General features: G+C 35.3%; 2 protein-coding genes across 3 annotated transcripts in view; both read left to right on the top strand.

Annotated features, from left to right (window-relative positions):
• PGAP1 (post-GPI attachment to proteins inositol deacylase 1) overlaps positions 1–12,477 on the top strand; it is a 31,654-nt gene extending 19,177 nt beyond the window's left edge. Inside the window, exons 14-27 of the mRNA XM_057378004.1 lie at positions 686–761; positions 1,039–1,112; positions 1,194–1,245; positions 1,929–1,995; positions 2,832–2,940; positions 3,299–3,337; positions 4,387–4,480; positions 5,158–5,248; positions 5,463–5,660; positions 5,874–6,006; positions 6,747–6,797; positions 7,988–8,211; positions 8,552–8,656; positions 9,490–12,477. Coding sequence (XP_057233987.1) covers positions 686–761; positions 1,039–1,112; positions 1,194–1,245; positions 1,929–1,995; positions 2,832–2,940; positions 3,299–3,337; positions 4,387–4,480; positions 5,158–5,248; positions 5,463–5,660; positions 5,874–6,006; positions 6,747–6,797; positions 7,988–8,211; positions 8,552–8,656; positions 9,490–9,628 — 1,452 coding nt within the window. The 3' untranslated portion in view covers positions 9,629–12,477. The remainder of the gene's footprint in view (positions 1–685; positions 762–1,038; positions 1,113–1,193; positions 1,246–1,928; positions 1,996–2,831; positions 2,941–3,298; positions 3,338–4,386; positions 4,481–5,157; positions 5,249–5,462; positions 5,661–5,873; positions 6,007–6,746; positions 6,798–7,987; positions 8,212–8,551; positions 8,657–9,489) is intronic.
• A 5,692-nt stretch (positions 12,478–18,169) lies between these two features.
• Positions 18,170–22,586, top strand: CUNH2orf66 (chromosome unknown C2orf66 homolog). Of its 2 annotated transcripts, XM_057378031.1 has the most exons (4): positions 18,170–19,601; positions 20,117–20,255; positions 21,139–21,339; positions 22,415–22,586. In XM_057378031.1, the coding sequence occupies exons 2-3, from the start codon at positions 20,133–20,135 to the stop codon at positions 21,319–21,321; spliced, it is 306 nt and encodes a 101-aa protein (XP_057234014.1). In that variant the 5' UTR covers positions 18,170–19,601; positions 20,117–20,132; the 3' UTR covers positions 21,322–21,339; positions 22,415–22,586. The 2 variants fall into 2 exon arrangements, with proteins under 2 accessions (XP_057234014.1, XP_057234013.1); XM_057378030.1 differs by having other exon boundaries at positions 18,170–20,255.
• The last annotated feature ends 237 nt before the right edge of the window (positions 22,587–22,823 follow it).

The raw sequence follows: 22,823 nt of genomic DNA, 5'->3' as shown, positions 1-22,823 counted from the left end.
GAAGATGTACAAAGCAATAGTTTCAAGTCAGTTCTTGGAATTCTTGTTGAAGATTCTAATTGTAGTCTTCCTTGTTTTTCTTAATGCTCTGTGTTCCTGAATGTTTATACCTTTGAGCAGTGATTCCTCCAGCCCAGGTTAGCAAAGAAGGCACCACATCTGGACTCTGGGGAGCATAGGTCAGATACCTCTGCAAGCTCTTACATCTCAAATGGTGTAGCAGACTGAGTTGTGCAGTTTAATAGTTCTGGATCTCACAAATGAGTTGGATTTCTTTGCATCAAGGGCTCTCAGGAGGAGAAACATTTGCAGACTTAGCATTATTACCCAGCTGGGTCTGGCAGGCGTTTCCAGTTAGTCCTGGAAATGGCAGAATACTGAGCTGGAATTTCCAGTCTAATCAGATCTGACATTGCCTTCTGTGATACAAATACAGTCTCTGAGTCTGGGGTATAATAATCCATGATCCAAGAAATTATTCACAGCACAAGTGAATGTAATGTTCTTCTCTGAGTGTATCTTCAGGTAGTTGTGACAGAGGCATCTTGCAGAGAAATTAGTAATGCACAACATTCAGAATAAGAAAGATAGAGGCGACATCATTTGGGAAATGTAATTTGGCAAGTACAAAAGCTTTGTAGTCTTGTGCTTGGTTTAGATCTGTTTTTAATATCYTGAATTGCAGTATACTTTGGGCTGTGAGTTCTTCAAAGAGGATTCCAGAACAGTACAGCTYCCTGTAACACATCTTTTTTCATTTGGTAAGTATAGCATATTGCTTTTGGAAAAAAATGGAAAACTARTATGACTATCCTYTGKATAATAAATTTGCCTAAAAAATGTYAGGTCWKAAGGACTTTCAGGGTTGTTTTTCACTAAAGCTGACACTACTTTYGTTAGTAACAAAGAAATAAGAAAGGTGGGGGTTTAGATTAATAGATACAAAACTATGTAATTCTCCTGGAAAAAAAAATCCTAAAATGTGGTGAGTTCTCAGATAATTTTATCTARTAAGTAAAAATGTTACATCCTTTACAGGGCTTTCTTCAAGCAAAATTMTGTTAAATTCAACTGGATTACTTTACAATGTACAGCTCCAGCACTTCAACCAAGTAAGAATGCTACTTAATTTTTTAAGGTAATGTAACCACTGTTCGGAAAAACATGAGTGACTTCTATTTTTTGTGTTCTAGATATATCAAGCTTTCAAAATTTATATAGAGAGCCACTGCCAGTCACTCAAAGGTAAATAGAAGTCTTCTAAAGTACAAATTTATAAAGCAAATTCTTGAAAGTTTGTAGAAAAAAAAAAGTACTCTTATGTAATGGAATTTAGGGAACACTATTGTAATCTGTTCAAATGTGTCTGCTAATATCTCTYACTTCCCACTTTAAGGATAGSTGAACATAAATRAGGAATTARTYCTCTATTGTTTGTTTTTCTTRCWTCCCAGCAAAGGGAAGTTGAACTTCCATCMGAATTCTGCCTTATGTTGAAAGTGTTTCTCAAGAAAAGCACATTTGGCTAGGATTTTTATTTGCTGATAACGGGACTAAAATTTGAATGTTGAGCTGCATAAGCTTTAATAGGATGGGTTGCTAAAAGACTTTCTCAAAAAAAAAGAAAGTGATGAATTTTATTASATTAGGTTTGAGTTTCATATTCAAAAGCAGACCTTTCCTCATAACTGTTCTTCCTTTAAACACTGATGTCTCACTGTCTTGTCCTGTTTTTAACCTGCCTGAGTTAAAAAGTATTATTTTTGTTTACTGCTAACTGCTGCGATTTGCTCTGCAATGTGACTGCAAGCCCAATGATTCTGTGTAGTGTGTGCCCCCTTTGTTTTACTGGCTCTGTAGTTTTTAGACCCAGTTGGCACATTTTGTTCTTAATTATATTTATAGTTTTTAATGCTGTTCCATTTCAGAAAGAAAACCTAGTGTTTATAGACTCCATATCCCCTGGTCACAYGAAGACTCAATAATTGTAGCAAAGTAAGGACTTGAACAATTAATAACTTCTTGATATGTTTTTATAACAATATATGCATCTTGTTGTGGTAATATTTCTGATGTGAGACAGTTTCCCCAGTCTTACATGCTTGGCTTTTGCATCTTTTCCTCATTTACCTTCCTGTCCTTGTTGACAAAGTTGTTTTGATTTTCCTTAGAATAAGAATACCTACTAATTAATGTTAATGGTTGTCACTAATATTCTCAAAAAAGAAGTCAGATGTGCTAGTCTGAAATTCTCAGGACAATCATTGCCCCCTCATGAGTGAAGAACAATGGCTGCTCTGGATGCTGGCTTCTTCCTGGAAGCCAGGGTTTGGCTCMCACAGCAGCCTATGTTCACTTCAGCAGCATAATCCTGACAAAATCAAACTCTACAGCTTGAAATACATGAAGTTAAACAACCTGACTGTTGRCTATTTTAGATGGTTGGAAAACTGTATTTCTAGTTTGTTTTTGAAGTATTAAGGATACCTCACAGTTTCCAACCCCCTGTGTTTTCCAGCAGCATAGTACTTGCAGGAAACTGAATTGTATTCTTGAGAATCTGCCCATCCATTCTTGGCACTCAGGGTATTTGCCTGCTCTGTGAGGCAGTGTGTTCACTGAACTTGCTTTCATTAGTGCTGTGTCCCATGATAGTGTGGAGGAGAGGGAAYTGAGGATGTTATGTAGCTCTTTACACCATTTCCCTCACAGCTCGTGGTGACACTTGGTCTGCTAGATCTGCTTTGTGTGYACTTGTTGAAGACTAAGGCATGTTTGGTTTTTCTTCTTGATTTTAAGGACTACAATGATCATGTAAGTTGCTGTTTCAGGGTTCCATCTCTTACTGAGATTTCTGCCAAACTGCACATTGCTCAGCCTCACAATGACAGCAGCCTTCCAGAGCTAAACATCTACTCTTCCCCAGACTGTCAGTATGAAGTGAGTAATACAGATTTATTTCATAGCTAGTTTGCATTGCTGTATAATCTTTGCATAATTCAATCCTTTAAATAATAGCTAATTAATCTRAATAAATACCAAGCAGATCTAAATGTGGTCTGTTTGGCCTTTTTGAAATGTAGTGTGTATTACAAGTATTTTGCAACAGCTGGGTTAGTATTGGAAGTTGGGCTCTCTAAAACTTAAAAACATTTGCTTTTAAAATGTCAGTAATAAGGTGTTATATGCTTAAGTTGTGGGATTTCTGTATTATAATACTTAYGTTTGCTTCTTAAAAATTAAAGTATTTTGTACTGATGCTTACCATTGTATAAAACAACATACATTTTTTTTCAAGGTTATCCTGAAGACATCACTTCTACAGGTTCTTGGGCAAGTAAGAAAACCTAATTATAAATTGTTTTTTTTAATGTCAGTAGAATCTATAGAAATTTTTACTTCCTCCCTTCCTTACTGTGGCACTTCAGATTCGTTCTTGATGCCAAGAGAAGCACTATTCAGTGATCATTTTGCAACCTTGTCCCTTGGCAAGGCATCCTGCCCRGATAAATGTCCTGGTTCTTAGAGGAATCGAAAAGCTCTCTAGCTCTAAAGAGCTGCTGTAAATGTGGAGCATGTGACTTGGTGGTGAGCTCAATATCTGTAAAGGGATGACAGTGTAGGTCACTTTAACTTTCTTGCCTGATGAGTCAGTAGTGTTAAAACTTTAAAACACATTTGGCATCAATTAAGTTGGGGGAAAATAGTCAAAGGAGGTCCATATGCTCCTTCTCAACAAATCTACTTTGGTTATCAATGAAGAATACATTTTGACATGGAGATCAATAAAAATAGATTGGCCATCTGCAGTTCTCTGGATCTAAAAGGTAATTTGCAGGCACCTAACTGTAGTGCTGGAATATTACTGACGAGATTCTCTACTTGAATGTATGCATTCAAGTAGAGCAAAGTTTTTTCATTTTGTTGTTATTTTATGAGAATGTGTGGGCTATTGGTATATTAATYATGACTTGGGAGAGGGGAAGCTAATTAATACATGCATATAATTGCTTCAAAAAGTCTTTGCCTAAAAGCATATATAGTTATGTGCAGATTTTGCTTGGAAAGTAGCCTTTAATTGTTTTAAATTTATTTTACTGAAATGTGATTTATTTTATACTTGTCTTGACTGGAAAAAAAACCCATTTGTTTCTAATTTGATCATTTACCCAAACTTATTTCATTAGCTGTTTATGAGAGATTTTAGTATTTTCTGTCTATAGCATTAATTGATGTTGGAGGTTATCAAATACTTAGKTATCAAAATGAGAAAATGGATCTTTTAAGAAAGATTTTCTAATCCAATTATCATTCTGACTTCATGATAGTATTGTGTATGTGTTTTTATAGATATAAATGAAAACTTATCCTTAYATTGTCTTTCAGGTAATAAGGTTTCATGCTGGCGCTTTTCCTGTCTATATTGTTTCTAAYATTCTTCTTACTTACGGAGGACAATTGCACACATTGAGATCAACAGGTAGCTTTCTAAAGATTGTTTTTCCTCTGTCACAAGTGTTTTTAGAGAAATTAGTTACTCAATTTACTGATTAAAGAKTAGCTAGATGTGAATTTTTTAAACAAATTATCATTCAGCTTATGGAAATACTTGGATCTATGTGCTTCGGTTGAGATTTTTCTTGGCTAGTAGCTCTCCTAGGCTGTGTTGTAGCAAAATATTTCCTTATTATTTTAAATATCAGTCCCTTCTGTGTGAAATATTGGTGTTGTACAGTAGTTCAGAACTAATGCAAGTCTACTTAAAAATACATATAAAAGTTTAAAATACATTGTCAATGTGCAGAAAACACTATTTCTTGCACAAAGATGAGATTTGCATAATATCTTTGAGCCATGTCTTCAGACAAAATGTATTTTTATTAAAATTCARGTGGTGCTTGTAACAAACTTCACAATGTCTCTAGAAGCTYTTGTGAYATACTMCCTAATATGAGTGACYCAGTAGAGAMGGGCCTTGGTGGTGAAGTRCTGTTACAAGATGTGGCTATCTTGYTTTCAAGATAAATTTATSATTGTCWGAMATTTATAATTTCAARTRAATTTATCATTGTCTGRATTTATTTTTTGTTGTGGATTGTCTTTGTTAAAGTTCATGACATGACAGTAACTACGGATGCTCTCTGTTCTCGATTCTAGGCCAGTGTTCAGACTTCTCCCTTGAACTAGTTAGGACAGCAAAGCCCTACAAAGTAGAGCCTCTAATAAGCATTSTTGTGTTTCTGCAGGGGTGAGTTTGCATCATTTGTTTATTTAAAGCAGTTTCCAAAACAGAAGTGTCCATAAAACTGTTGCTGGGGAGGAATATTATTTGATCTGTAGTCACTGTGAACACCTGACTGTTATTTTGCTTGAAAAACTGTAATAGAGGGAATAGTTGATAGATATCTAACTGTAAGAGCAATTGGAAGTGATAAATAATACTGCTTTCATGTTTTTGGCAGGTTTAACTGGTTTAGAGAGATGTGGGAATCACTGTCACTACCAGAGGTGGATGCTGCTGTACTGAGTAGTCAGGATGCATGGTTCCCCCTTGTGTCCCTGATTCTATTTCTTTTTGGGACAGGCATTGCYTACTGGAGTGAAGTATTTTTCTCTACATCTCTGAGACTCTTCTCTTCATTGTGGTTAACTCTGATGAGGTAAAACAATGTGATGCTACATAATTATGCTCTTCTAAATGACTTTGACCCTGACTATKTTTTGTTTGTTTGCTTCTGTGTGAGTGCTTGGGCAAGATTGAGTTCTGGGCAGATTGAATTTGTTCATGATTTTAGACATCTGGGTTTGAAAGCAAGCAGAAATTGTTGTCTGGGAAGATGTATAATAGGATTTTTGTTTTTTTTTTTTTTTAGACCTACTCTACTTCAAAAAGATAAATTGATTACACTCAGAAGAGTCTGTGGGATGGTATCTCTTACTTTGGTTAGCTGGACCACTTGTGGTGCATTTGCTGTACTCATTATTTATCTCCAATACTTGTTCAAGGTACTGAAAGGCTAAACATTCTGTATTTGTAACTGGATTGAAAATTTTCGGCACTTTGAATTAACGCCAGATTAAAAGCAAAAATCTAAATTACCATTTTTCATACATAAAAGAAATGTTGTTATTCTCATACTTGAAATAGGTATTMTATTAMKTTATCAGTGTCATAATAAGAAAAAWWTTTASAATTTTTCTTCTTCTTTTGTTAATGCTTCTTCCAAAGAAGTGTGTGGTCTTATATACCTACTACAACTATGCAGATAATTTAAATTTTTAACTTACAGCTAGGCAATATTAAAAACAAAGCCTAATAACTCCTTTTGAAGAGAATCATTAGCGAAGAGAGGACTTGAAACTTGCTGTAGAATACTGTATGTTTTAAAGATTTCTCAGGAATCTTTATGGAATAAGAGGAAGGAGGGTGGATATGTTGAAAAATTAGGATAGTCTTTTTGTTTGTCCAATCTGACCCTTTGGGTAGTGCAGCAAAGGTCCACATTTAGTGCCTGCCATTCAGCTTCTTCCTTACATCAGTGTCTAACTCCTGATTCACCCCATGGTTATGGCTGGTAAATCAGCTGCTGTACTTGGCTCCTGGGGARAATTACAGCTCCATTGTGGCCCTAGAATCACCTAGCTATAAAACAAGAAGGAAAAATAACGAGTCCTCAATTTCTTTTCCTACACTACAGCTTTTGCATGAAGAAACTTTMCCAAATAAGCAACTGTTTGTCTTACAGGTTATAAAACTGCACGTGGCCATAAGAGCAGAGCAAAACACATGCAACAGGGTAAGTCTGTTTCCTACTTCTGTTCCTAACTGTGTCCAAAAAGAGTTTGGCAAACTTATGCCATGTTAGTATTAGGCTGTGCTGCAGTGACTGGATAGCTGTAGTTCACTTGCTGCATGTGTGAGGAAAAAGAGCAGCCAGGCCATGAGCAGCCTGATCCATCACACACGACTGTTCCATTTGCTGTTTGAAGTTGCTGCAATGTGAACTTGTTATTTAAGAAGACAACTCTGTTTCTGCACACAGAACAACAGGGTTTTGTCTAAATTCTGGTGTTTTATTATGCAAGGTTTATCTAAACCAAAAAGTTTCTAGGTAATAATCTATACCACAGGTTCATTTTTTTTTTTTTTTCCAGAGAGGCAGTGTGTGGAGTTTAGGAGGTTTTTAGGTCAGAGGTGAAAAACAGGATGCATTAGATGACTATGGACTGAGACTACAGTAAATAGAGAGCTGTTTAAAACACAGTGAAGAAACATTGGGTTTCATCCAGTGTGACCTTTATTTTCCGGGTTACTTTAAGGCATAGGATCAAAGATGTAAGCAGGTGTGAATAAAAACATATAAGAACTACCTGTTTTTTTTGCACAGAGAACAAAGGAGTCTGACAGAAAAAAGTTGTTGAACATTTTCTTTGGGTTTGTTTGAGTGGGATTTTTGTGTGTTTAGTTTAAAATGCTCTGCTTTCAACTCTGTATATTTTCTTTTGGACTTTTTTTTTCCTGTTATTGGAAGTCAGTATCTCCCAACTCCTCCATTTATCTTTGCTATTTATTTCTATAGGTAATATTTTACTCTCAGTTGCCTTACCTCCTATATCTTTTCTGTGAATGATCATCTGTGATTTTTCACCCACCCCCATGCTTTATTACTCCTTTTATTTTGTTCTTCCCCTTTCCATAACTCCATTTCTTTTCATTTCATTGGAGTCAGGGCATCTGCACTCCCCATTCATTTCTCCATAGACMTATAAACTATTAGTGTATGAGAAATTTCTGGTTAAATTTAGATACTTTAGAATTGAACTACTGAACTTCACTTTTGATGGCTTTTTGAGGCATAAATGGCAATTTTTCTTCCTAAATCACAGCAAGTGTGATACTGTTAGGATATTTTTTCCCTYCTCTTTTCTCAGCATGGATTCTTAGAAGCCTATGCATGTTTTTGTGACTTCTGTCTTTCATTTTCAGGATTCAGGCCACTCAAAAGAAACTTCACAGAACTCCAGTACACACACAGTCAAAGCCCAGAGTCCAATGGACAGCGTTTCAGATGCAACACAGGCTCCTTCCAACAGTGCAACAATTGCTGAAGCTGTTAACAGTCTTAAGATGCACATTACAATCCTCAATTTATTCACGTGGATTGTGCTGCTCAACTTGCCATCTTTAATTTATTGGTTAAAAAATCTCAGGTAAATTCCTAAATTGTCACTAAGGAGGAAGAAAGCTATAGGGACCTTCGAAGGTAATAAAAATTGTAAATGTTTGATTCTTTGCATCATTTGTTACCTTACAATTTAAAAGACTTCTGTTAATTATTACTGTTTTTTCAATGTAAACTGCTTTGTGTTATGATGYTAAGTAGGTGTTGAGTGAATCAGTGATATGTTGAAGAAAGTAATGTTTCAGAAAGGATTTAAAGCAGGCTGTGATGCCATATAGATTTCATGTATATTTRTTGTCATCAGCACATGAATATTATTTGGCAGCCTAGTTTAGAAGTGACGTGCTTTTTTAACCATTTCTTTGCAGGTACAATGTTAGACTTGATCCTGATCCATGTAGATCCACAGCTATTATCCTCATATGCATTTTAGAAATTCTAATGAATTCAAGCACTTCTGAAGTGAAATCAAGGTACTGTAGCCTAATCTCTAGTTTTGTTTTCATGCTTCTTTGTGACTTTCCATTTGTGTGGTAAAAATTTATGCTGTACAGACCTGCAATTGTTCAGCCTATGTGGAGATGCATGAACTCCTATGGTTAACTGTAAAAGATGAGGTAAAATGTGAGTAAATTATCTCTAGTTCAGCTAAGTGGAGAAAATCCCCTGTATTTGCCACATGGAAATAAATGAAGCAGGTGCTGTCTAAGTAGTTGTTGCATAATGACTTCTTTAACTGTGACTTTTTAACTCACAATTAATTGAATCATTTCAAATGTCACACAATCCAAATACATTCAGCAATTATTGTCAGAAAGTTACAAGGAAAAGTGAATTCTAAAGCATTTTAGTTATGTTCTTGTAGCTCCCCTTGTGGGAGTAGAAATACAATATGTTCTCTACTGGATTAACAAGTCCTGAGCTTGATTTTGCTGACAGAGTATTTCTTGSTGAGATAGGAAATTAGTGAATGCCTCATGAATGACAATGAATAATAACAAATATCCTCGTGACCAGTACCTGTTATCTCAAGTGATCTAAACCATTAAATCTTCCTTTGTTATAGTGAAAAAATATCTAAACTAATATAAGAATGTTTCTAATGAAATTTTATTACCCTTTTTGWGTAATTTCTACTGCTTGTGCATCAATTGTTATTCGCCATTAGACACAGTTATTCAAGTTAAAAAAAAATTCCAGGTCTTGAAATATAAATTATTTTGCAAAGGAAAGTGAAATATGGTATTTGCATACTTTCTGCATGTATGGCTACAAAATGGTAAATTTTTTCTTTGTATTCCTACAGTAAACTCTTGAAGATTGCAGCCAAAGTTCCACTCCCTTTGTCTGTTGCAATGCTGGCCTTTGGACGAATGCATTTATACAGAGTCCCACACTTTGTAACCTTTTCTCTTCTTCTACATGTGCTGTGCTGTATTGTTTAATGTTCATTCTCTATTGGACATATATAGGACAATGCACCCTAGAAACTTAACACTGGAGATGGGAAAAATTGCAACACAGAAATGCCTGAATTAATATGATCAGTAGTTTACATTATGTGGGAAAGAGGACAGAACTGTGAATATTATATGAAAAATTCATGGTTTTATTCATGTTGCTTAGGAAAATTCCTGGTGTTTATTTCATGTCTCTGGAAATGGAGTAATTTAACTGTGTATAAGCACATAACCCATATCAGTGCAACATCTCAATACTCTGCCTTGTAGACACTTTGGTATTTCACTATACTGCTTTGTTAAAACAGACCTTTTTTACTCACTGTGCCATGCAGTGTCTGTGTTCTGAACTTGCATCTCTTGCAGGTCTAAAGTATGCTGGTTAAAACTCAATACATTTCAAGCACACTGTGACTATCACAAAAACCACACAGCCAAGTATACTTTTAATTATTTTATGTTACATTTGAAAGCTGCCACATTTGTGTCTAGACAAACTAGAATGTACTGCTTATATAGAACTGTTATTTCTATCAAATCATTTGTTCAATCAGTGTGAGTTGAACATTTGTGAGATTATTGCAAGTCTTACACATTTTACTTTTTGTGAGAGTGAGAAAACAACAGTATTCTATGTAGCTTTCTATTCAGGAAGAATACCAGCAGATTCATAGACAATTTGCTGTAATGTTGTTTTAAAACATTGTCAGTTTTCTCTGGAATTTTGAAATTAATCCTTGGACTTTGTCCATATGTAGAAGCTAGCAAACGCTGGGCTATGGTGTGAGTTAACAGTGCAGTTGCTGTACTGCACAGTTGCTAAGTRGACAAGGCAAGCTTTTCTCCTACTCTTAACAGAGAATCAACCATCTCCTGATAAAAGCCAATACATAAAATGAATATGGAATATTTACAACCCTGCAAACTTCTGTCCTGCCATACAGCGCTAACTTCTGCATATAGGCAAACTCAGTAATAGTGGGAAATACTGACCATAATTATTAGCTCTGTATAAACTGTTATCTTAGTGCCTAGATGCTACAGTGACTGCCATTTATAATAAACCCTAAAATAGCTATGTGTAAGGAATTCAGTCCCCTGGGCATGCATTTTGCCAACAAAAAGAATTTTAGCAGTCCTTAGGTTTCAATGATGTGTTGATTCTGTGAGAGATGAGCCTACTACTTGCTTCTGTATTAGCTGTCTCTGCTGTGTCTGAGATACCTGTAACCTTCATATGGAAATACTAGACCAGCTCAATTATCTTAKAATAATACCAAGAGGAAATCTGCTGCTCACAGTCAATCAAGTATATTCTTGGTAYAGTAGTACAGCCAGCCTGACCCATTAATTTCATCGTATCTTAATAATCTTGCCTAAAGTGCCTCAGTTAATTCTAACGTGTTGTTAGGGTCAATTCCTTTGAGCTGGCTGGAAAGACTCAATTCACAGAGTGACTTTCCAAAATGAAGGACAAACGTGAAGAAAGTCACGTGTGTTTTGTGTGCTTATATCCAAGTCAGCAGTTCAAGTTATTAGTAAATCATTAAAACTGCTGTAACTGAGTAAGGGTATTGTAGTTAGCCAAACCACTGTCAATGTTATCAGTAATCTATGTGCTGGTATTCTAGTCTTAACCTTAAAAAAAGGTTAGATTATATGTAGTGTTTGTAAATCAGAAAAGTTATTTGAATACATTGTATTGTGATATTTTCTAATCAGATGTATGCTACAGTATATGTATATAAGATAATTTGTGTGACTGAATATAATTGTAGCTAAATCYACCAGCTGGTTTAACTAAAAATTGCTGTTCAGACATAGAAAATAGAGTTGTTGTCCTTGCAAACGGCTGTGAATGAATGATGGTGGGAGAACTGCATTAGGGCTGTGAAATGTGCAGGGTCTGATCTCTAAGGAAAATAAGTGTGCAGGGTCTGATATCTACCGAAGATAATTTTCCTTGACCTTCATGGTCCTTTTGGCTTATTACTCTATTATACTTATGATTTTGTTTGCCATCTTAACAGGCTCTTTATGCATGAACCCATTTGTTGTAACTGTTGGTGGAAAATTATAATCAGAATAAGGAAAGAAAATGGGCTTTGTATGTAATAGCTTTGATAGCTTTCAAAATATGCCATAAAGTGAAACCTGCTGAATTACAGCAGCACAGGATAACAGAATTTGTTTTTTTCATTTAATGATTTTTTTTAAGCTGGAATTTGGTTGATAGTTGTTAACGTTCTTCATAAAATGAGTTCCAGAATCTTGTACATATTCCTGCCTGATTTTCAGGCTGGAAGTAGGAAGAGATACAATCCTGAGTCTGATCACTGATGACAAGGGTTTTTTGCATCTCCCTCAACCCTCCCTTTTCCCAGAGATGGTTTACMTTTACTGGGGAAAGGAGGGAAAATCTTACTCCTGTTTTAAATTTAAATGCATTGTGTGCCATTTGATAGATTTAAACTGTTGTYAGCAATGTGCATCTGGATTGTGCAGTGATTGTGGATTGGACAGCTTGAACTGTTTGGCAGATTAGGAGTCTAATCCCAATTAGAATTGCCATATAATCAATGGATGGTAATAGGATTAGAAGTCTTGGATTTCATTCCATTCTAAGAGAGAATCAATTATCCTACTTGCCATTCTGAAAAGGACTAGATTTTATAACAGTCTGAAATTATTTTTCAGGTAAAATACAATGATTGCTGTTACTTTTGGACAAGAAGCTTATGTTAGCTGAATCTGTAGTTCTGCCACTCCTCACAATCATAATTTCAGCAGAAACATAGAACAAGCCAATATATATACTTCTAATTGCATATATAARRAGATGTAAATATTAYTGAAATATCMTTTATTGTGAGTGGGCTGCATTGCWTTTGGCAAATACATTGTAATATCTCTTATTACCTTAAAGTAAAATTCCAGTTTATTCTTCAAATTTTAGATTATCTAGACTGTGGGAGGAGATCAAGGCACAAATYGTACAGTTTTGACTTCAGGCTGCATTCAAAATAAGAACTATTTATGTGGATCTAATATAATATTTTTTAATATGCTATCAGACATAGAATGAGAAAACAGGGTGAGAATTTAAAATACCAAGTKCCACTAACTTTTGGTACAGCAGAATCTTTCTTTGGCAAGGAAAGATCTAATGAGAAGCTTTTATTGATTCCTTCATACCCTGATGTTTCTCTTGAAGTGTATARTCTTTTCTGGTTGATGCCATCAAACATGTGTTCCTCACAGTCTCATCATACTGCATCACACTGTACCTGTGCCTCTAGGTAACAGTTCATAAAAAGTCTCTGTGTGTCTGATAAGGAAAAACTCACCTCTTCACTGGAATTACCAAGTGTACCTTGGAACTGAGTGAATTAATGTTGTCCAAAAGTGATCTTTTTTTTTTTTTGTTTTGATTTAAAAGTTGGTTGCAGTGGGTCACATTTCAGCATCCTATTGAAAGAGGATTGTTTTTTTGGGGGTTTTGGTGGGAGTTTTATTAGTATGTTTTATTTCCAAGAATCTTGCAGTCAGTAAGTGGAATTAATATTATTTCTAACATTTGAAAATCTGTCCTGATTTTGGTTTTGAGTGAGGTAATTCATGTAGCAATTCATTCATTAATATTAATTTGCTACATTTTAAAACAAATAGATGAATAATCATAAAACCCTAAACAGTGCAGTAGTAATACATTGTAGAAGGCATACAGACTGCTGGTATTCTAAGTGAATTTTTCATCTATAACCTAATTGGGCTAACTTTAAAGGCAGTGATTAATAAAATAAAATGTATTGACACTTTACCCCAAAAGCATTGCATATGTCAGTGTTTGATATATCTCATTTTCCATGTGTTTGCCAATAACAAGTGATGAACCCCTCACTTAACCTTTTTCTAAAATCTGATACATCTGCTTCTGAGCTTTGACAGCATAGAATAAAGTCCATAATGTGCCTGAGAATAAATGTAAACATCTGAGAAGCTTTGATTTGAATCAAGTTTATTTCAATACAGGGTCGAGTSTGTTTAGACTTTTGTCATATTAATACTGAGATAAAACCAGCCATKTAGTGACCTTTAGTACTCTGAGCTATGAAAGTGTTTTTGGAAGTGGTTATAGAGTCTGTACAGAATTGTGCTGCTGTTCTAATTCACTAAGCTACTAGAAAATCATTAGTTCTAAAACAGACTAAATTTTTAATCTTTATTTTCCTTTTAATGATGGATGTTTCTCAATTTACAGCTTTGACTTCTTGCATCTTTTTTTTTCTGGGAGATAATCAGTCTAGCTTTTGTAAACGTTTAGCACTGTACTGTAAAATACAGAATTTTCATCACTGTTCCTATAGGGGAGACATGCTTTTGTCACCAAAGCTACATGCTGCTGTTTTTTATAGCCTCTAGGAAATGTGTGACAATGAAGGACAATTCGAAACTAATGATTTTTTTATTTTAAAGTACAATTTCTACCCTTTTTTTTAGAGCCAGAGCTTTAAGCTAGAATATTAGAATCCATAAAGTCTTAACAAATTTGAAAACCTTTTACTTTCTGATGTACTTATTGATGGAAGAATTCAAAGCTTTTAATCAGCTCATCTATCCTCAAACATAGGTAAAAAGTATACATTTTGTCTTATTAATAGATACTACTGCTTTTAAAAATGAATTTTAAGCATTTAAAGAGAAAAATCCATATCTCTTAAGCAAATCTGCCCAGCCCTCAATTTTTCAGGTGTCTAAGCATATAACTGCCTCAAATATGTGCCGATTGCATTGTAGGATAAAASCCTGAGCTATGATGTTTTGACTGATTTTGCTTAAGATTTAAGGTTTCTTTTTGCATTCTTAAATGTAGACAGATTTTGCTACTCACGTTGTCATAAACAAGCCTTGGAAGCATGGCCTCTCTACAGTTGTTGGCAKGTTGTGCTCTAGGTTCTGTAGGAATTGTGGTATCAGAACTGAGTTTGTGTCTCTGRAAACCAGGAGTGGTTAACATTGTAGTGTTTGTTTTTTGTGGCACATCATTCCAGGTCCTCCTGCCACATGCAATTAGCTTTGGTTTGCAGTGTCCTTGCCCTGCAGTGCCAAGCAGAATGTTCCCAGAACAGTGGGCACCATGGCTGAGCTGCTGAGGAAGTTCAGCAGCTGCATCATTTAGACTTGTTTTACTGAAGTGTTGCCTGKTTTTTGAAATACCAGCCAAGACTATTTTCCTCCTCCAATTTAAATAATTTCAGGGTATATCTCTTTAAGTATCAAATGTGCAAGTGTGTTGATGTTTAGTTTTACAGAAGTCTAAGTGCACTATTTTGGGATCAATTCAGGCTTCAGTATTTTCCACCTACTTCACTTGGAGTTTGAAAACAGGATTTGAGACTGCAGCTCCTGAAAACTGGAGTACTTTATAGAAGTCTACAGGTGGTAGACAGGACACATAGAATTAGAGTGCCAGACCAAAACTGAAGTGTGAAATTCCTCACTGTGACTTTAAACTTGTAGCTTTCTAGTCTAGAGAAAAAAAAAATACTGTGCCTTAAACCAGTAAATGAATACACTCTAACTGTAGCCTGTGGACTTCCTTATATTTATAGCCTTATATTTGATTTTTGAAGTTGACCAAAAATATTTGTGTGGATCATACTGAAACTTGATTTGGGGGAAGGATTTAAAAAAATTATTTTGACCCTATGTTACACTTWGAGAAATGGAGATTCATGGCAAGTACACTGTATTTTCTGTTTGGAATCACACCAACCAAAGTCAGAAAGCTTTAGCTGACCTGAAGTTTTCAAACCTTTCTGATGTGACCAAAAGAAAAATAAGGAAGGAAAACTAGTTGCAGATATCTGTCTCAACTTTGAAGTCTGTGTGTYAAATGATTTTTAATCATTTTGCTCTTTAGTCCTCAAAAAAACCCCAACTCTTAAGTATAGTTTAAGCAAAATATTGTATTTAAGCCATTGAATACCAAAATCTTTGCCAGTGTGAGAAGAAAGCTAGGCAGGAGTGGGGTTGATTGTTTGTGTTAAGGCTCCAGAAACTCTGAATACTAAATTTCACTTTTTAGGAAAAATCTYCATATATTCTTATATCCCTGAAAATGCACATGTAAATTCCCTTTTGGGGGAGGGAGGGAATTCATACATTGTTCTTCCTAATTCATTAAAGAAAACTGGAAATACTTAAAATCTTAAAATCTTGTTTTAATATAGTAGAAGGATTTCTTATTTATATTTTTTTTTTAATACAAAGAGCTTAGGAAAAGCCACCGCTGGCTTTCCCTATTTGTATCTATCTTTGTGTGTTTGAACAAGCCCCCACAAATTTTGGCTTCCCCACCCTCCCATATTAGTACCAYRTAGCCCAGAATCTTGACAAGTGATSCMATCTCAGAGCTTATTGTTGTACTGTGGGTATTTAGAACATGCACACAAAATGATTGCATGACAGCTGGTCACAGCACTGGTTTGAAGCAATACAGAGCAAAGTTGTTAACTTCCTTTTATTGAGCACTGACTTGAGTCTGGGTGCCACAACGCTGCTGATGCTGTGGCACAACACAGAATGTGCAATTTTTGTGTCTTCCCTGCTCCTTCCTTCGGTGGGCTGGCTTAGGACTTTTAAAACTCATTCCAAACTTTTTATTTTGTGATGATGTTTCAGCTATCCAGCCACTGGTGATTTTCTAGCCACTGGAATACTSCAGTATTGAAACCATTGAGAAGGTAGAACTACCTTTCACTCCTTTCTTTAAGATGATAACTCGAGAAAAACTGTGTAAGTTGATTCACCACTTACCTTTTAATTGTTTTTCCAAGTACAAAGACAGAATAATGTTGGCCAAAATACCTGGTTTGGGTGATTAGAGGGGAAGCAAGGATTGGTTGGTTGGTGGTAAAACGACTTAAAAGTTTGAAGAAAACATATGTAGTTTTTGGAAAAATCTATTGCTTTTCAATCAATCTGCGTTACATGTTTTTAGCACTTCTTTTGTTTTCAGTTCTTATGTAGCCATCACAAATCTAATATTGTACATGGAACTAACTGTTAATATTTACAGGTTTTTAGAGATGTTGACAGGGTCTTATCTATCAATGTGTGAATAATGCTGTAGCAAATTATTGTGCTTATTAAAATGTTTATAACTAAGTTCTTACAGATCATGCCATGTATCATAAACTTTGGCAAAGTCCTTGTCTTGTGAGATGCTGAGAAAACCTTGGATAAGAGATATTTTCAGATAATGTTGAAATTGCTGAAAGATGTAATCTCTTAGTCTTAAAAAAACTGTGCATTTAGATACTGCTACTTTTTTGTTGTAGTTGAAAGCAACTTGATTGGGACCTACTCTGGGATGTTCATATTTTGTTTGGTGGTTTCCCTGTCTGCAATGTGTACTTCAGGTTTTTTTGTCTTTTTTTTTTTAATTTTAAATCTAAGAGTGCATGACATAGAGTACATTGTATAGCATATCTCTGCTAAATAAACACTTCTGTATATTTTTGTATGGTATCCCAACGTGCTTGCATTGGTAAAAATGGTTGTAATTCACAAAAAGTGCCACTTACCTGTCCTGCTCTGTGGAGTGTTGTGTCACCTGTACTGTTGTGCAGAGTTGCTGATGAATGTTGTGATGAACATTTGCTGTTAGTCTTGGCTCAGGTACTCATGTGGAGCAGTTTGGTGCTTTTCCTTCTCACTTATAATACTTTGGATTCTAAACAGAAAATAAAAGTAGWAAACAAAAGCCTTGTGGTTGGAGCAGTACTTTAACAAATGCTTCCCTCACATCTCAACAAAGATCTCACTAGATGGAGCTTGACTCAGTATCTTAGTTCCAAAGCCTTAGGCTTCATGAATGGGAAAAGCAATAAAATTCATAATGTTTGGTGAATAATACAGTTTGTATAGAGTATCATATGTATAAATCTTGTTCTCACATAAACAAATACATTTTAAATTTTTACCTTTTAGAGGTGAGTTGCATGGAACTGAGCAAGCCTGCCTATGACCATTTTCATCTTCAGTGCAGTTCAATTCCAACATACATTAATATTACTGTGCCAGARAGGTTGTATAATTAGTACAGACATTTTGAAAAGATTTGATTCACTGAAGATGTTTATCAAGAAAATCTGATGCTTGAATTTGGGTGCGTTAAAAAGGCTGAACATTGATATCTGGCTTTGACAGCATTTGTTAAACTTAGCTGCTGTTCTCAAAGGAGGATGCAATTTTATTCGTTCAATGTAAGTATAATAATGGTATTTTAATATGAATTTGTTCTGCTTATAATTGACTTAATCTGAGGGAAAGAATTTAAATTGTTAAAAAAAGACCAACCCCCACATAAAAATGAGCACRAAGTCGAAAAAGACTTTTAGCTGCAACAGTTTCTCAAAGCTTTTAGCTCAGGAATCAACAATACAAGTGTGTTGTTTTTTTAGACAGCTCAGAGAAAATATAATATAATGAATGAAATATGAAATCTCTTGCATAATGCTAATATATGAAATCTCTTGCATATCTGCATACTTCATCAGTCACCCAAATTGCCTGAGTTCCTCCGGTAATAAAGATTGTTTCATATTTGCAGATGACTTTGGTATGTTTTACTAGCTGAATATACTGCCTATCCCTCAGTTCTTTATAAAGAAATCAAAGGAATAAATTAATTGAGGGGGAAAAGGAGGCAGAAGAAAACTGCCAACTCTTCTGGATCTTTTTCCTCCCCTCCTCTTTCCAAAGCTAAATAAGGAACTAAAATCTAATCCCAAACTGTAAATCATGCCTTTTCCCCTTTCTATCATTTTCTTTATGGGAGCATATTTCTGTTTGTGGCTGAAGTATCTACCTAAGACAGTTCCCTTCTGTTGGGGMCTGCCTTTTTACTGCTACTACTCTGTTCTTGATGAATCCACTATATGGAAGTTAATTGATTTGGCTTGATGGATTTTCGAGTGTATGATTTTTGTTTAAAATCCAAATCTGAAGAATAAGCTGCATAAAATGACTTAAATTTTTATATACKACTGTAGTCATGAAAATAACACTTCTAGGACTTTGTTTACTGTGTTGCTAATGATGTTTGGATGTCCAAATCATCACCTTCCTGGAAGGGTGGGGGTAGCTTTTCAATTTGCTTTCAAAATTTAAACTAAAGAAAAATGTAAAGCTTCTGTCGGAAATAAACATCTGTACTCTGGAGTAAGGTGATGGCCAAATATTTTTAATTTTAGCATCTCTATTTAGTGATATATTTTATGTGATACTGAATCATATATCATCTGTATAGTGGAGAGAAAAATATAGTGAAATTATAAACAAAAAGTATTATCAAAGCAGCTTTGATATGAAGAATGTTTTGCACTAAGGCCAAGGTAAATTAACCTTTGTCTTAGTTTCTAGTGTGATGGGAGGATATTAACTGCTGATAAAATCAGGGTAGGAAAGCAATACTTCCATTAAAATGTGATTTTGGATATTGAAACAGACCTTACTTTTCTCTCTTTGTCCAGCATCCGTATCTCATTTGCTTGAAAGTGATCCGTATCTCATTTGCTTGAAAACCATTAGTCACCACTCTAGAGATATGGCTAATTCCTTTTAATGAAAAATAATGTTTTGATACAGCTGTGTTATTTCTATGGGGAATTGTTTTAAACTTACATGCCTACCACCAATTTTCTGCAGTCCAGCTTAGGAGGAATTTATACTGCACTGTTCGATAGCAACAGGTCTTAAGAGTATCAAGGATGAAATTCTCAAGGGTCTTTATGTCACGGATGGAAATGGAATCATTACTGTATTTTTGAATTCCTGCTAACGTCATTGACACCCACCTACAGTCTACTAGAAATATAAGTGCAGGGATCAGGCTGTTCACAGATTACAAGGAGACCAACCAAGAAGGGGCAAGCCAAAACCAAATTCACTGGTAAGCTCTATTTTAAATAATATGTAAGAGAGAATTTCTTTTCTCCCTTTGAGTAAAGGTGTGAAATGGGTCTCTAGTTTATAGTAATAGGCTGTATTAAATAATACTGCACTTATTATTATGTTGTAAAATTTAATTTAKGCAATTTTAAAAATGGAGTTGTCTGGATCTTGAGCCATATTTTTGCATTCTCCTTGGAGCACACAGAGTTCTGATGCTGTTATTAGCCATTGCAGGTGGCTATATGTAATACATGTAAACTTACAAATGTATATTTTGTGTTGTTTTCTACTAGTCCCTCAGAAGAGAGTCCAGTCTAGGAACAGCTTTGGAATGGGGAACACTTGTTTCGAATAATTTGTTCTTCAAGTACCTTAGTACTATGAAAACAAAAAGTTGATAGCACGTGGATGTAATCTGCAGTAGGCAGATTTCCCTTGGGATCACATAATTTATATGTTCCCAGTGACAGCTCTGTAGGACTTTAAAAATATGTCTGTTTGTCCTTCTTACAGTCTGTTCATCTCCAGCATGTGGAAAGTGCTGCTCCTGGGTCTATATATAGTACTGGCTGTGAGAGGATTGGCMAAGGGTGCTCCTTTCCAACCAGAAGAAAAATGGAAACCTCTYGATAACCCCAGGAACAGAGACCTGGTAAGGAAATGTTTCAAGAAAGAGAACTGAAGTTTTATGTGGCTTTTTGTTTTCCATTGAGAGACTTCTAAATTTAAAGGCAAGAGGGGCCCAGTAGATGTAAYGTCAGCAACTGTGTGCACTTTGTGTAGTCAATAATCATTTCTCAGTCAAGATGTACCCCTTTAACTGAGGAGACATCCTCAAAGTGTAGTACTGCATAAAACTTCCTTATAGCTCCATCCAGCAGCTTTCATTTTTAAAAAATTATTTTGATTATACAGCTACTTGTTTTATGAAACAGAAGAGGAATGATTGCTATGTTTCTTTCAAATGTGTGCTCTGATTGCATGTTGTTTCATCTTATAGAAGTACAAATAACTTTGCATCTGACAGCTAAGAAAMTATCACTCAGCAAACATTTGCACGATCATAAAAGGAATTTGTGAAGGAAAAGAATTGGCTTCCCGTAGTTTTTCCTCACTGTTTTAGGAAGCATTAGTTTCTACTTTGAAGTGATTGTAAAGGGACAGTTGTAATCAATTGCCCACTGTTACTGAAATGTTTAACAGAAATGTTTAACAGAAGTGTCCTGTTTGCTCTCAGCAAGGGTTTGGCTGTGCCTGTTTTACAAGAGATGCAGTTACATCACAGCCCCTGGGAATCAGTGGGGAGCATAAATAAGCAGCAAACAGTTGGTGGTCTTTCTACTTCACATAAGATGTACAAGCTGTGGATGGAGTGGATGTGTTTGAATTATATTGCCTACACTGTATCAGTTTACGATCGAAAYAGAGGACTTCATCCCACAAAGGAACAAATATTACATCTAATTAGTGTCAGTAGAAATAATTAATCTCCATTGGTCATGCTCTACTTATTTTCACATCTGCAATATGTTCAGTTTTTCAGAATGCTCCAGGCTTACTTTTCGGGCMGGGGCCTTGATCTCAGAAAGTTCCCAGCTACTTTCACTATGAACAATGAAGGACCAAGGCCTGTCATGTTCTACTCAGATCCTATTGCTTCTGCATTTGCAGATTATGAAGAAAGGAAAAAATCTTTTCAGAATTATTTCCAAAGCTGAAAGATTCTGCTCACAAAGGTAAAAGAGGATGCCGTGTCCTCTAAATGTTGGTAGATGTAAYAAAGATTCTGACTGAAGTATAAAAGCAATTTCTTTCTCAGAAGGAATTAAAAATGTAGTACCTTAACCCTTGTCTGAAGTGGGTTTTTAAATTCTTGACGCAGAGATTTATGAGGTAATTAGTATTTAGATTAAATAACATACGGTGCTTATGCAGACATATATACACMATGCTTTTTTGTTTTCACTTTTTTTCTCCCCTCCTTCATATGGAGGAGAATTCTGAAAATGTACAGATAAAAGGGACACAAGTTTTATGTAAGTAATTGAAAACAGTAAGATTATAAATTGAGATTATTGGTTTCTTGTGATATATGTACATTAAAAAAAATTAATTTAGACATAAGTTATTCTACTACCAAAGCTACCATTATCTTTTATATTCAAGGTAAATATTGTTTTTTTCTAGTTTACAAATAGTTGAGGATTTAATTAACATTTAAATGCAAGCATTTTGGTGATTTATTCAGTATCTTAAAGGGCTTAGTTTGTAATCAATATTCATTTTAGGATTTTCAGCTCTGTACTCTTCTTGGGGTGCTTAACCCCTTTTCTCTTTATAACCAAAATTGCAGCTCCATTATCATTATTATCAGGAACCATAATAAAGACTGCACTCAAATTTGAATCCTAATTTCTCTTTTTGCTGCGTTTTTCTGTCAGGGGGAAAAAAAGAGCACACCACAGAATGTGTATTTTGTGCATGAAAAATAAATTAAAAGGGAATTCAGAAGGGTTGCTCTGCCATAAGTCACAGGAGCAGTGGGAAAATGGCTGGTGGAAGTTCTGAGTCCTTCATAATTCAGGATGGTCATYGTAGTTCTTTTCATGTTCAGAACAGTTTTGTGGGAACAGAGGTCTGCTGTTGGGGTGTTTTAGCCAGTGTTTTCTTAATTTGGATAAAGATTAACCAATGTTTATAGATTAACATATATGTTAAAAGATGTTTAAAGATTAACATATGTAACCAAAGTTGGTTACATGGATATTTCTGTATTTGCCTCACATATTTGTATTTTTTTGTCCTTTTCAGGCATTAACTTCAGAACTCCATGACAAGTGGAAACAGTCACAGCGAAGTTTTTACTGCTTTGACTTTTTAACTGTTTCCTGGCAATTGAAAATTTTCTTCCCTGACACCATTTCTACCAACGGAATCTGTTGTTCTGCTGTAATGAGCCCATTCTGTCTATTGACAAATGCGTGCTCTTACGGTTTGTGAGGAGAATTGTGCTTAAGTGTGAATAAATGAGTGCAAGTGCATGCTTTTAACGACTRCCAAATGTCTTTGTTCAAAGCTGGTAAATAAATGTTCCCTTTCAGTTTATTAGAACGAGATGTCTGTCCCAAGGTGCTCTGTGACMATTTTTCAGATCCCGTTTTGATCTTTCTTGGTGGCCTTCTGGCTGTGCGTGCCCCACCGCAGCCCTGCACACCCATTT

The sequence above is a fragment of the Malurus melanocephalus genome, unplaced genomic scaffold (assembly GCF_030028575.1).
Source record: "Malurus melanocephalus ecotype Western Australia unplaced genomic scaffold, MMel_1.1 scaffold_339, whole genome shotgun sequence".
NCBI classification, from domain to species: domain Eukaryota; kingdom Metazoa; phylum Chordata; class Aves; order Passeriformes; family Maluridae; genus Malurus; species Malurus melanocephalus.
Note: the sequence above shows the minus strand (reverse complement) of the source record. Positions and strands in the feature narration are given on the sequence as shown.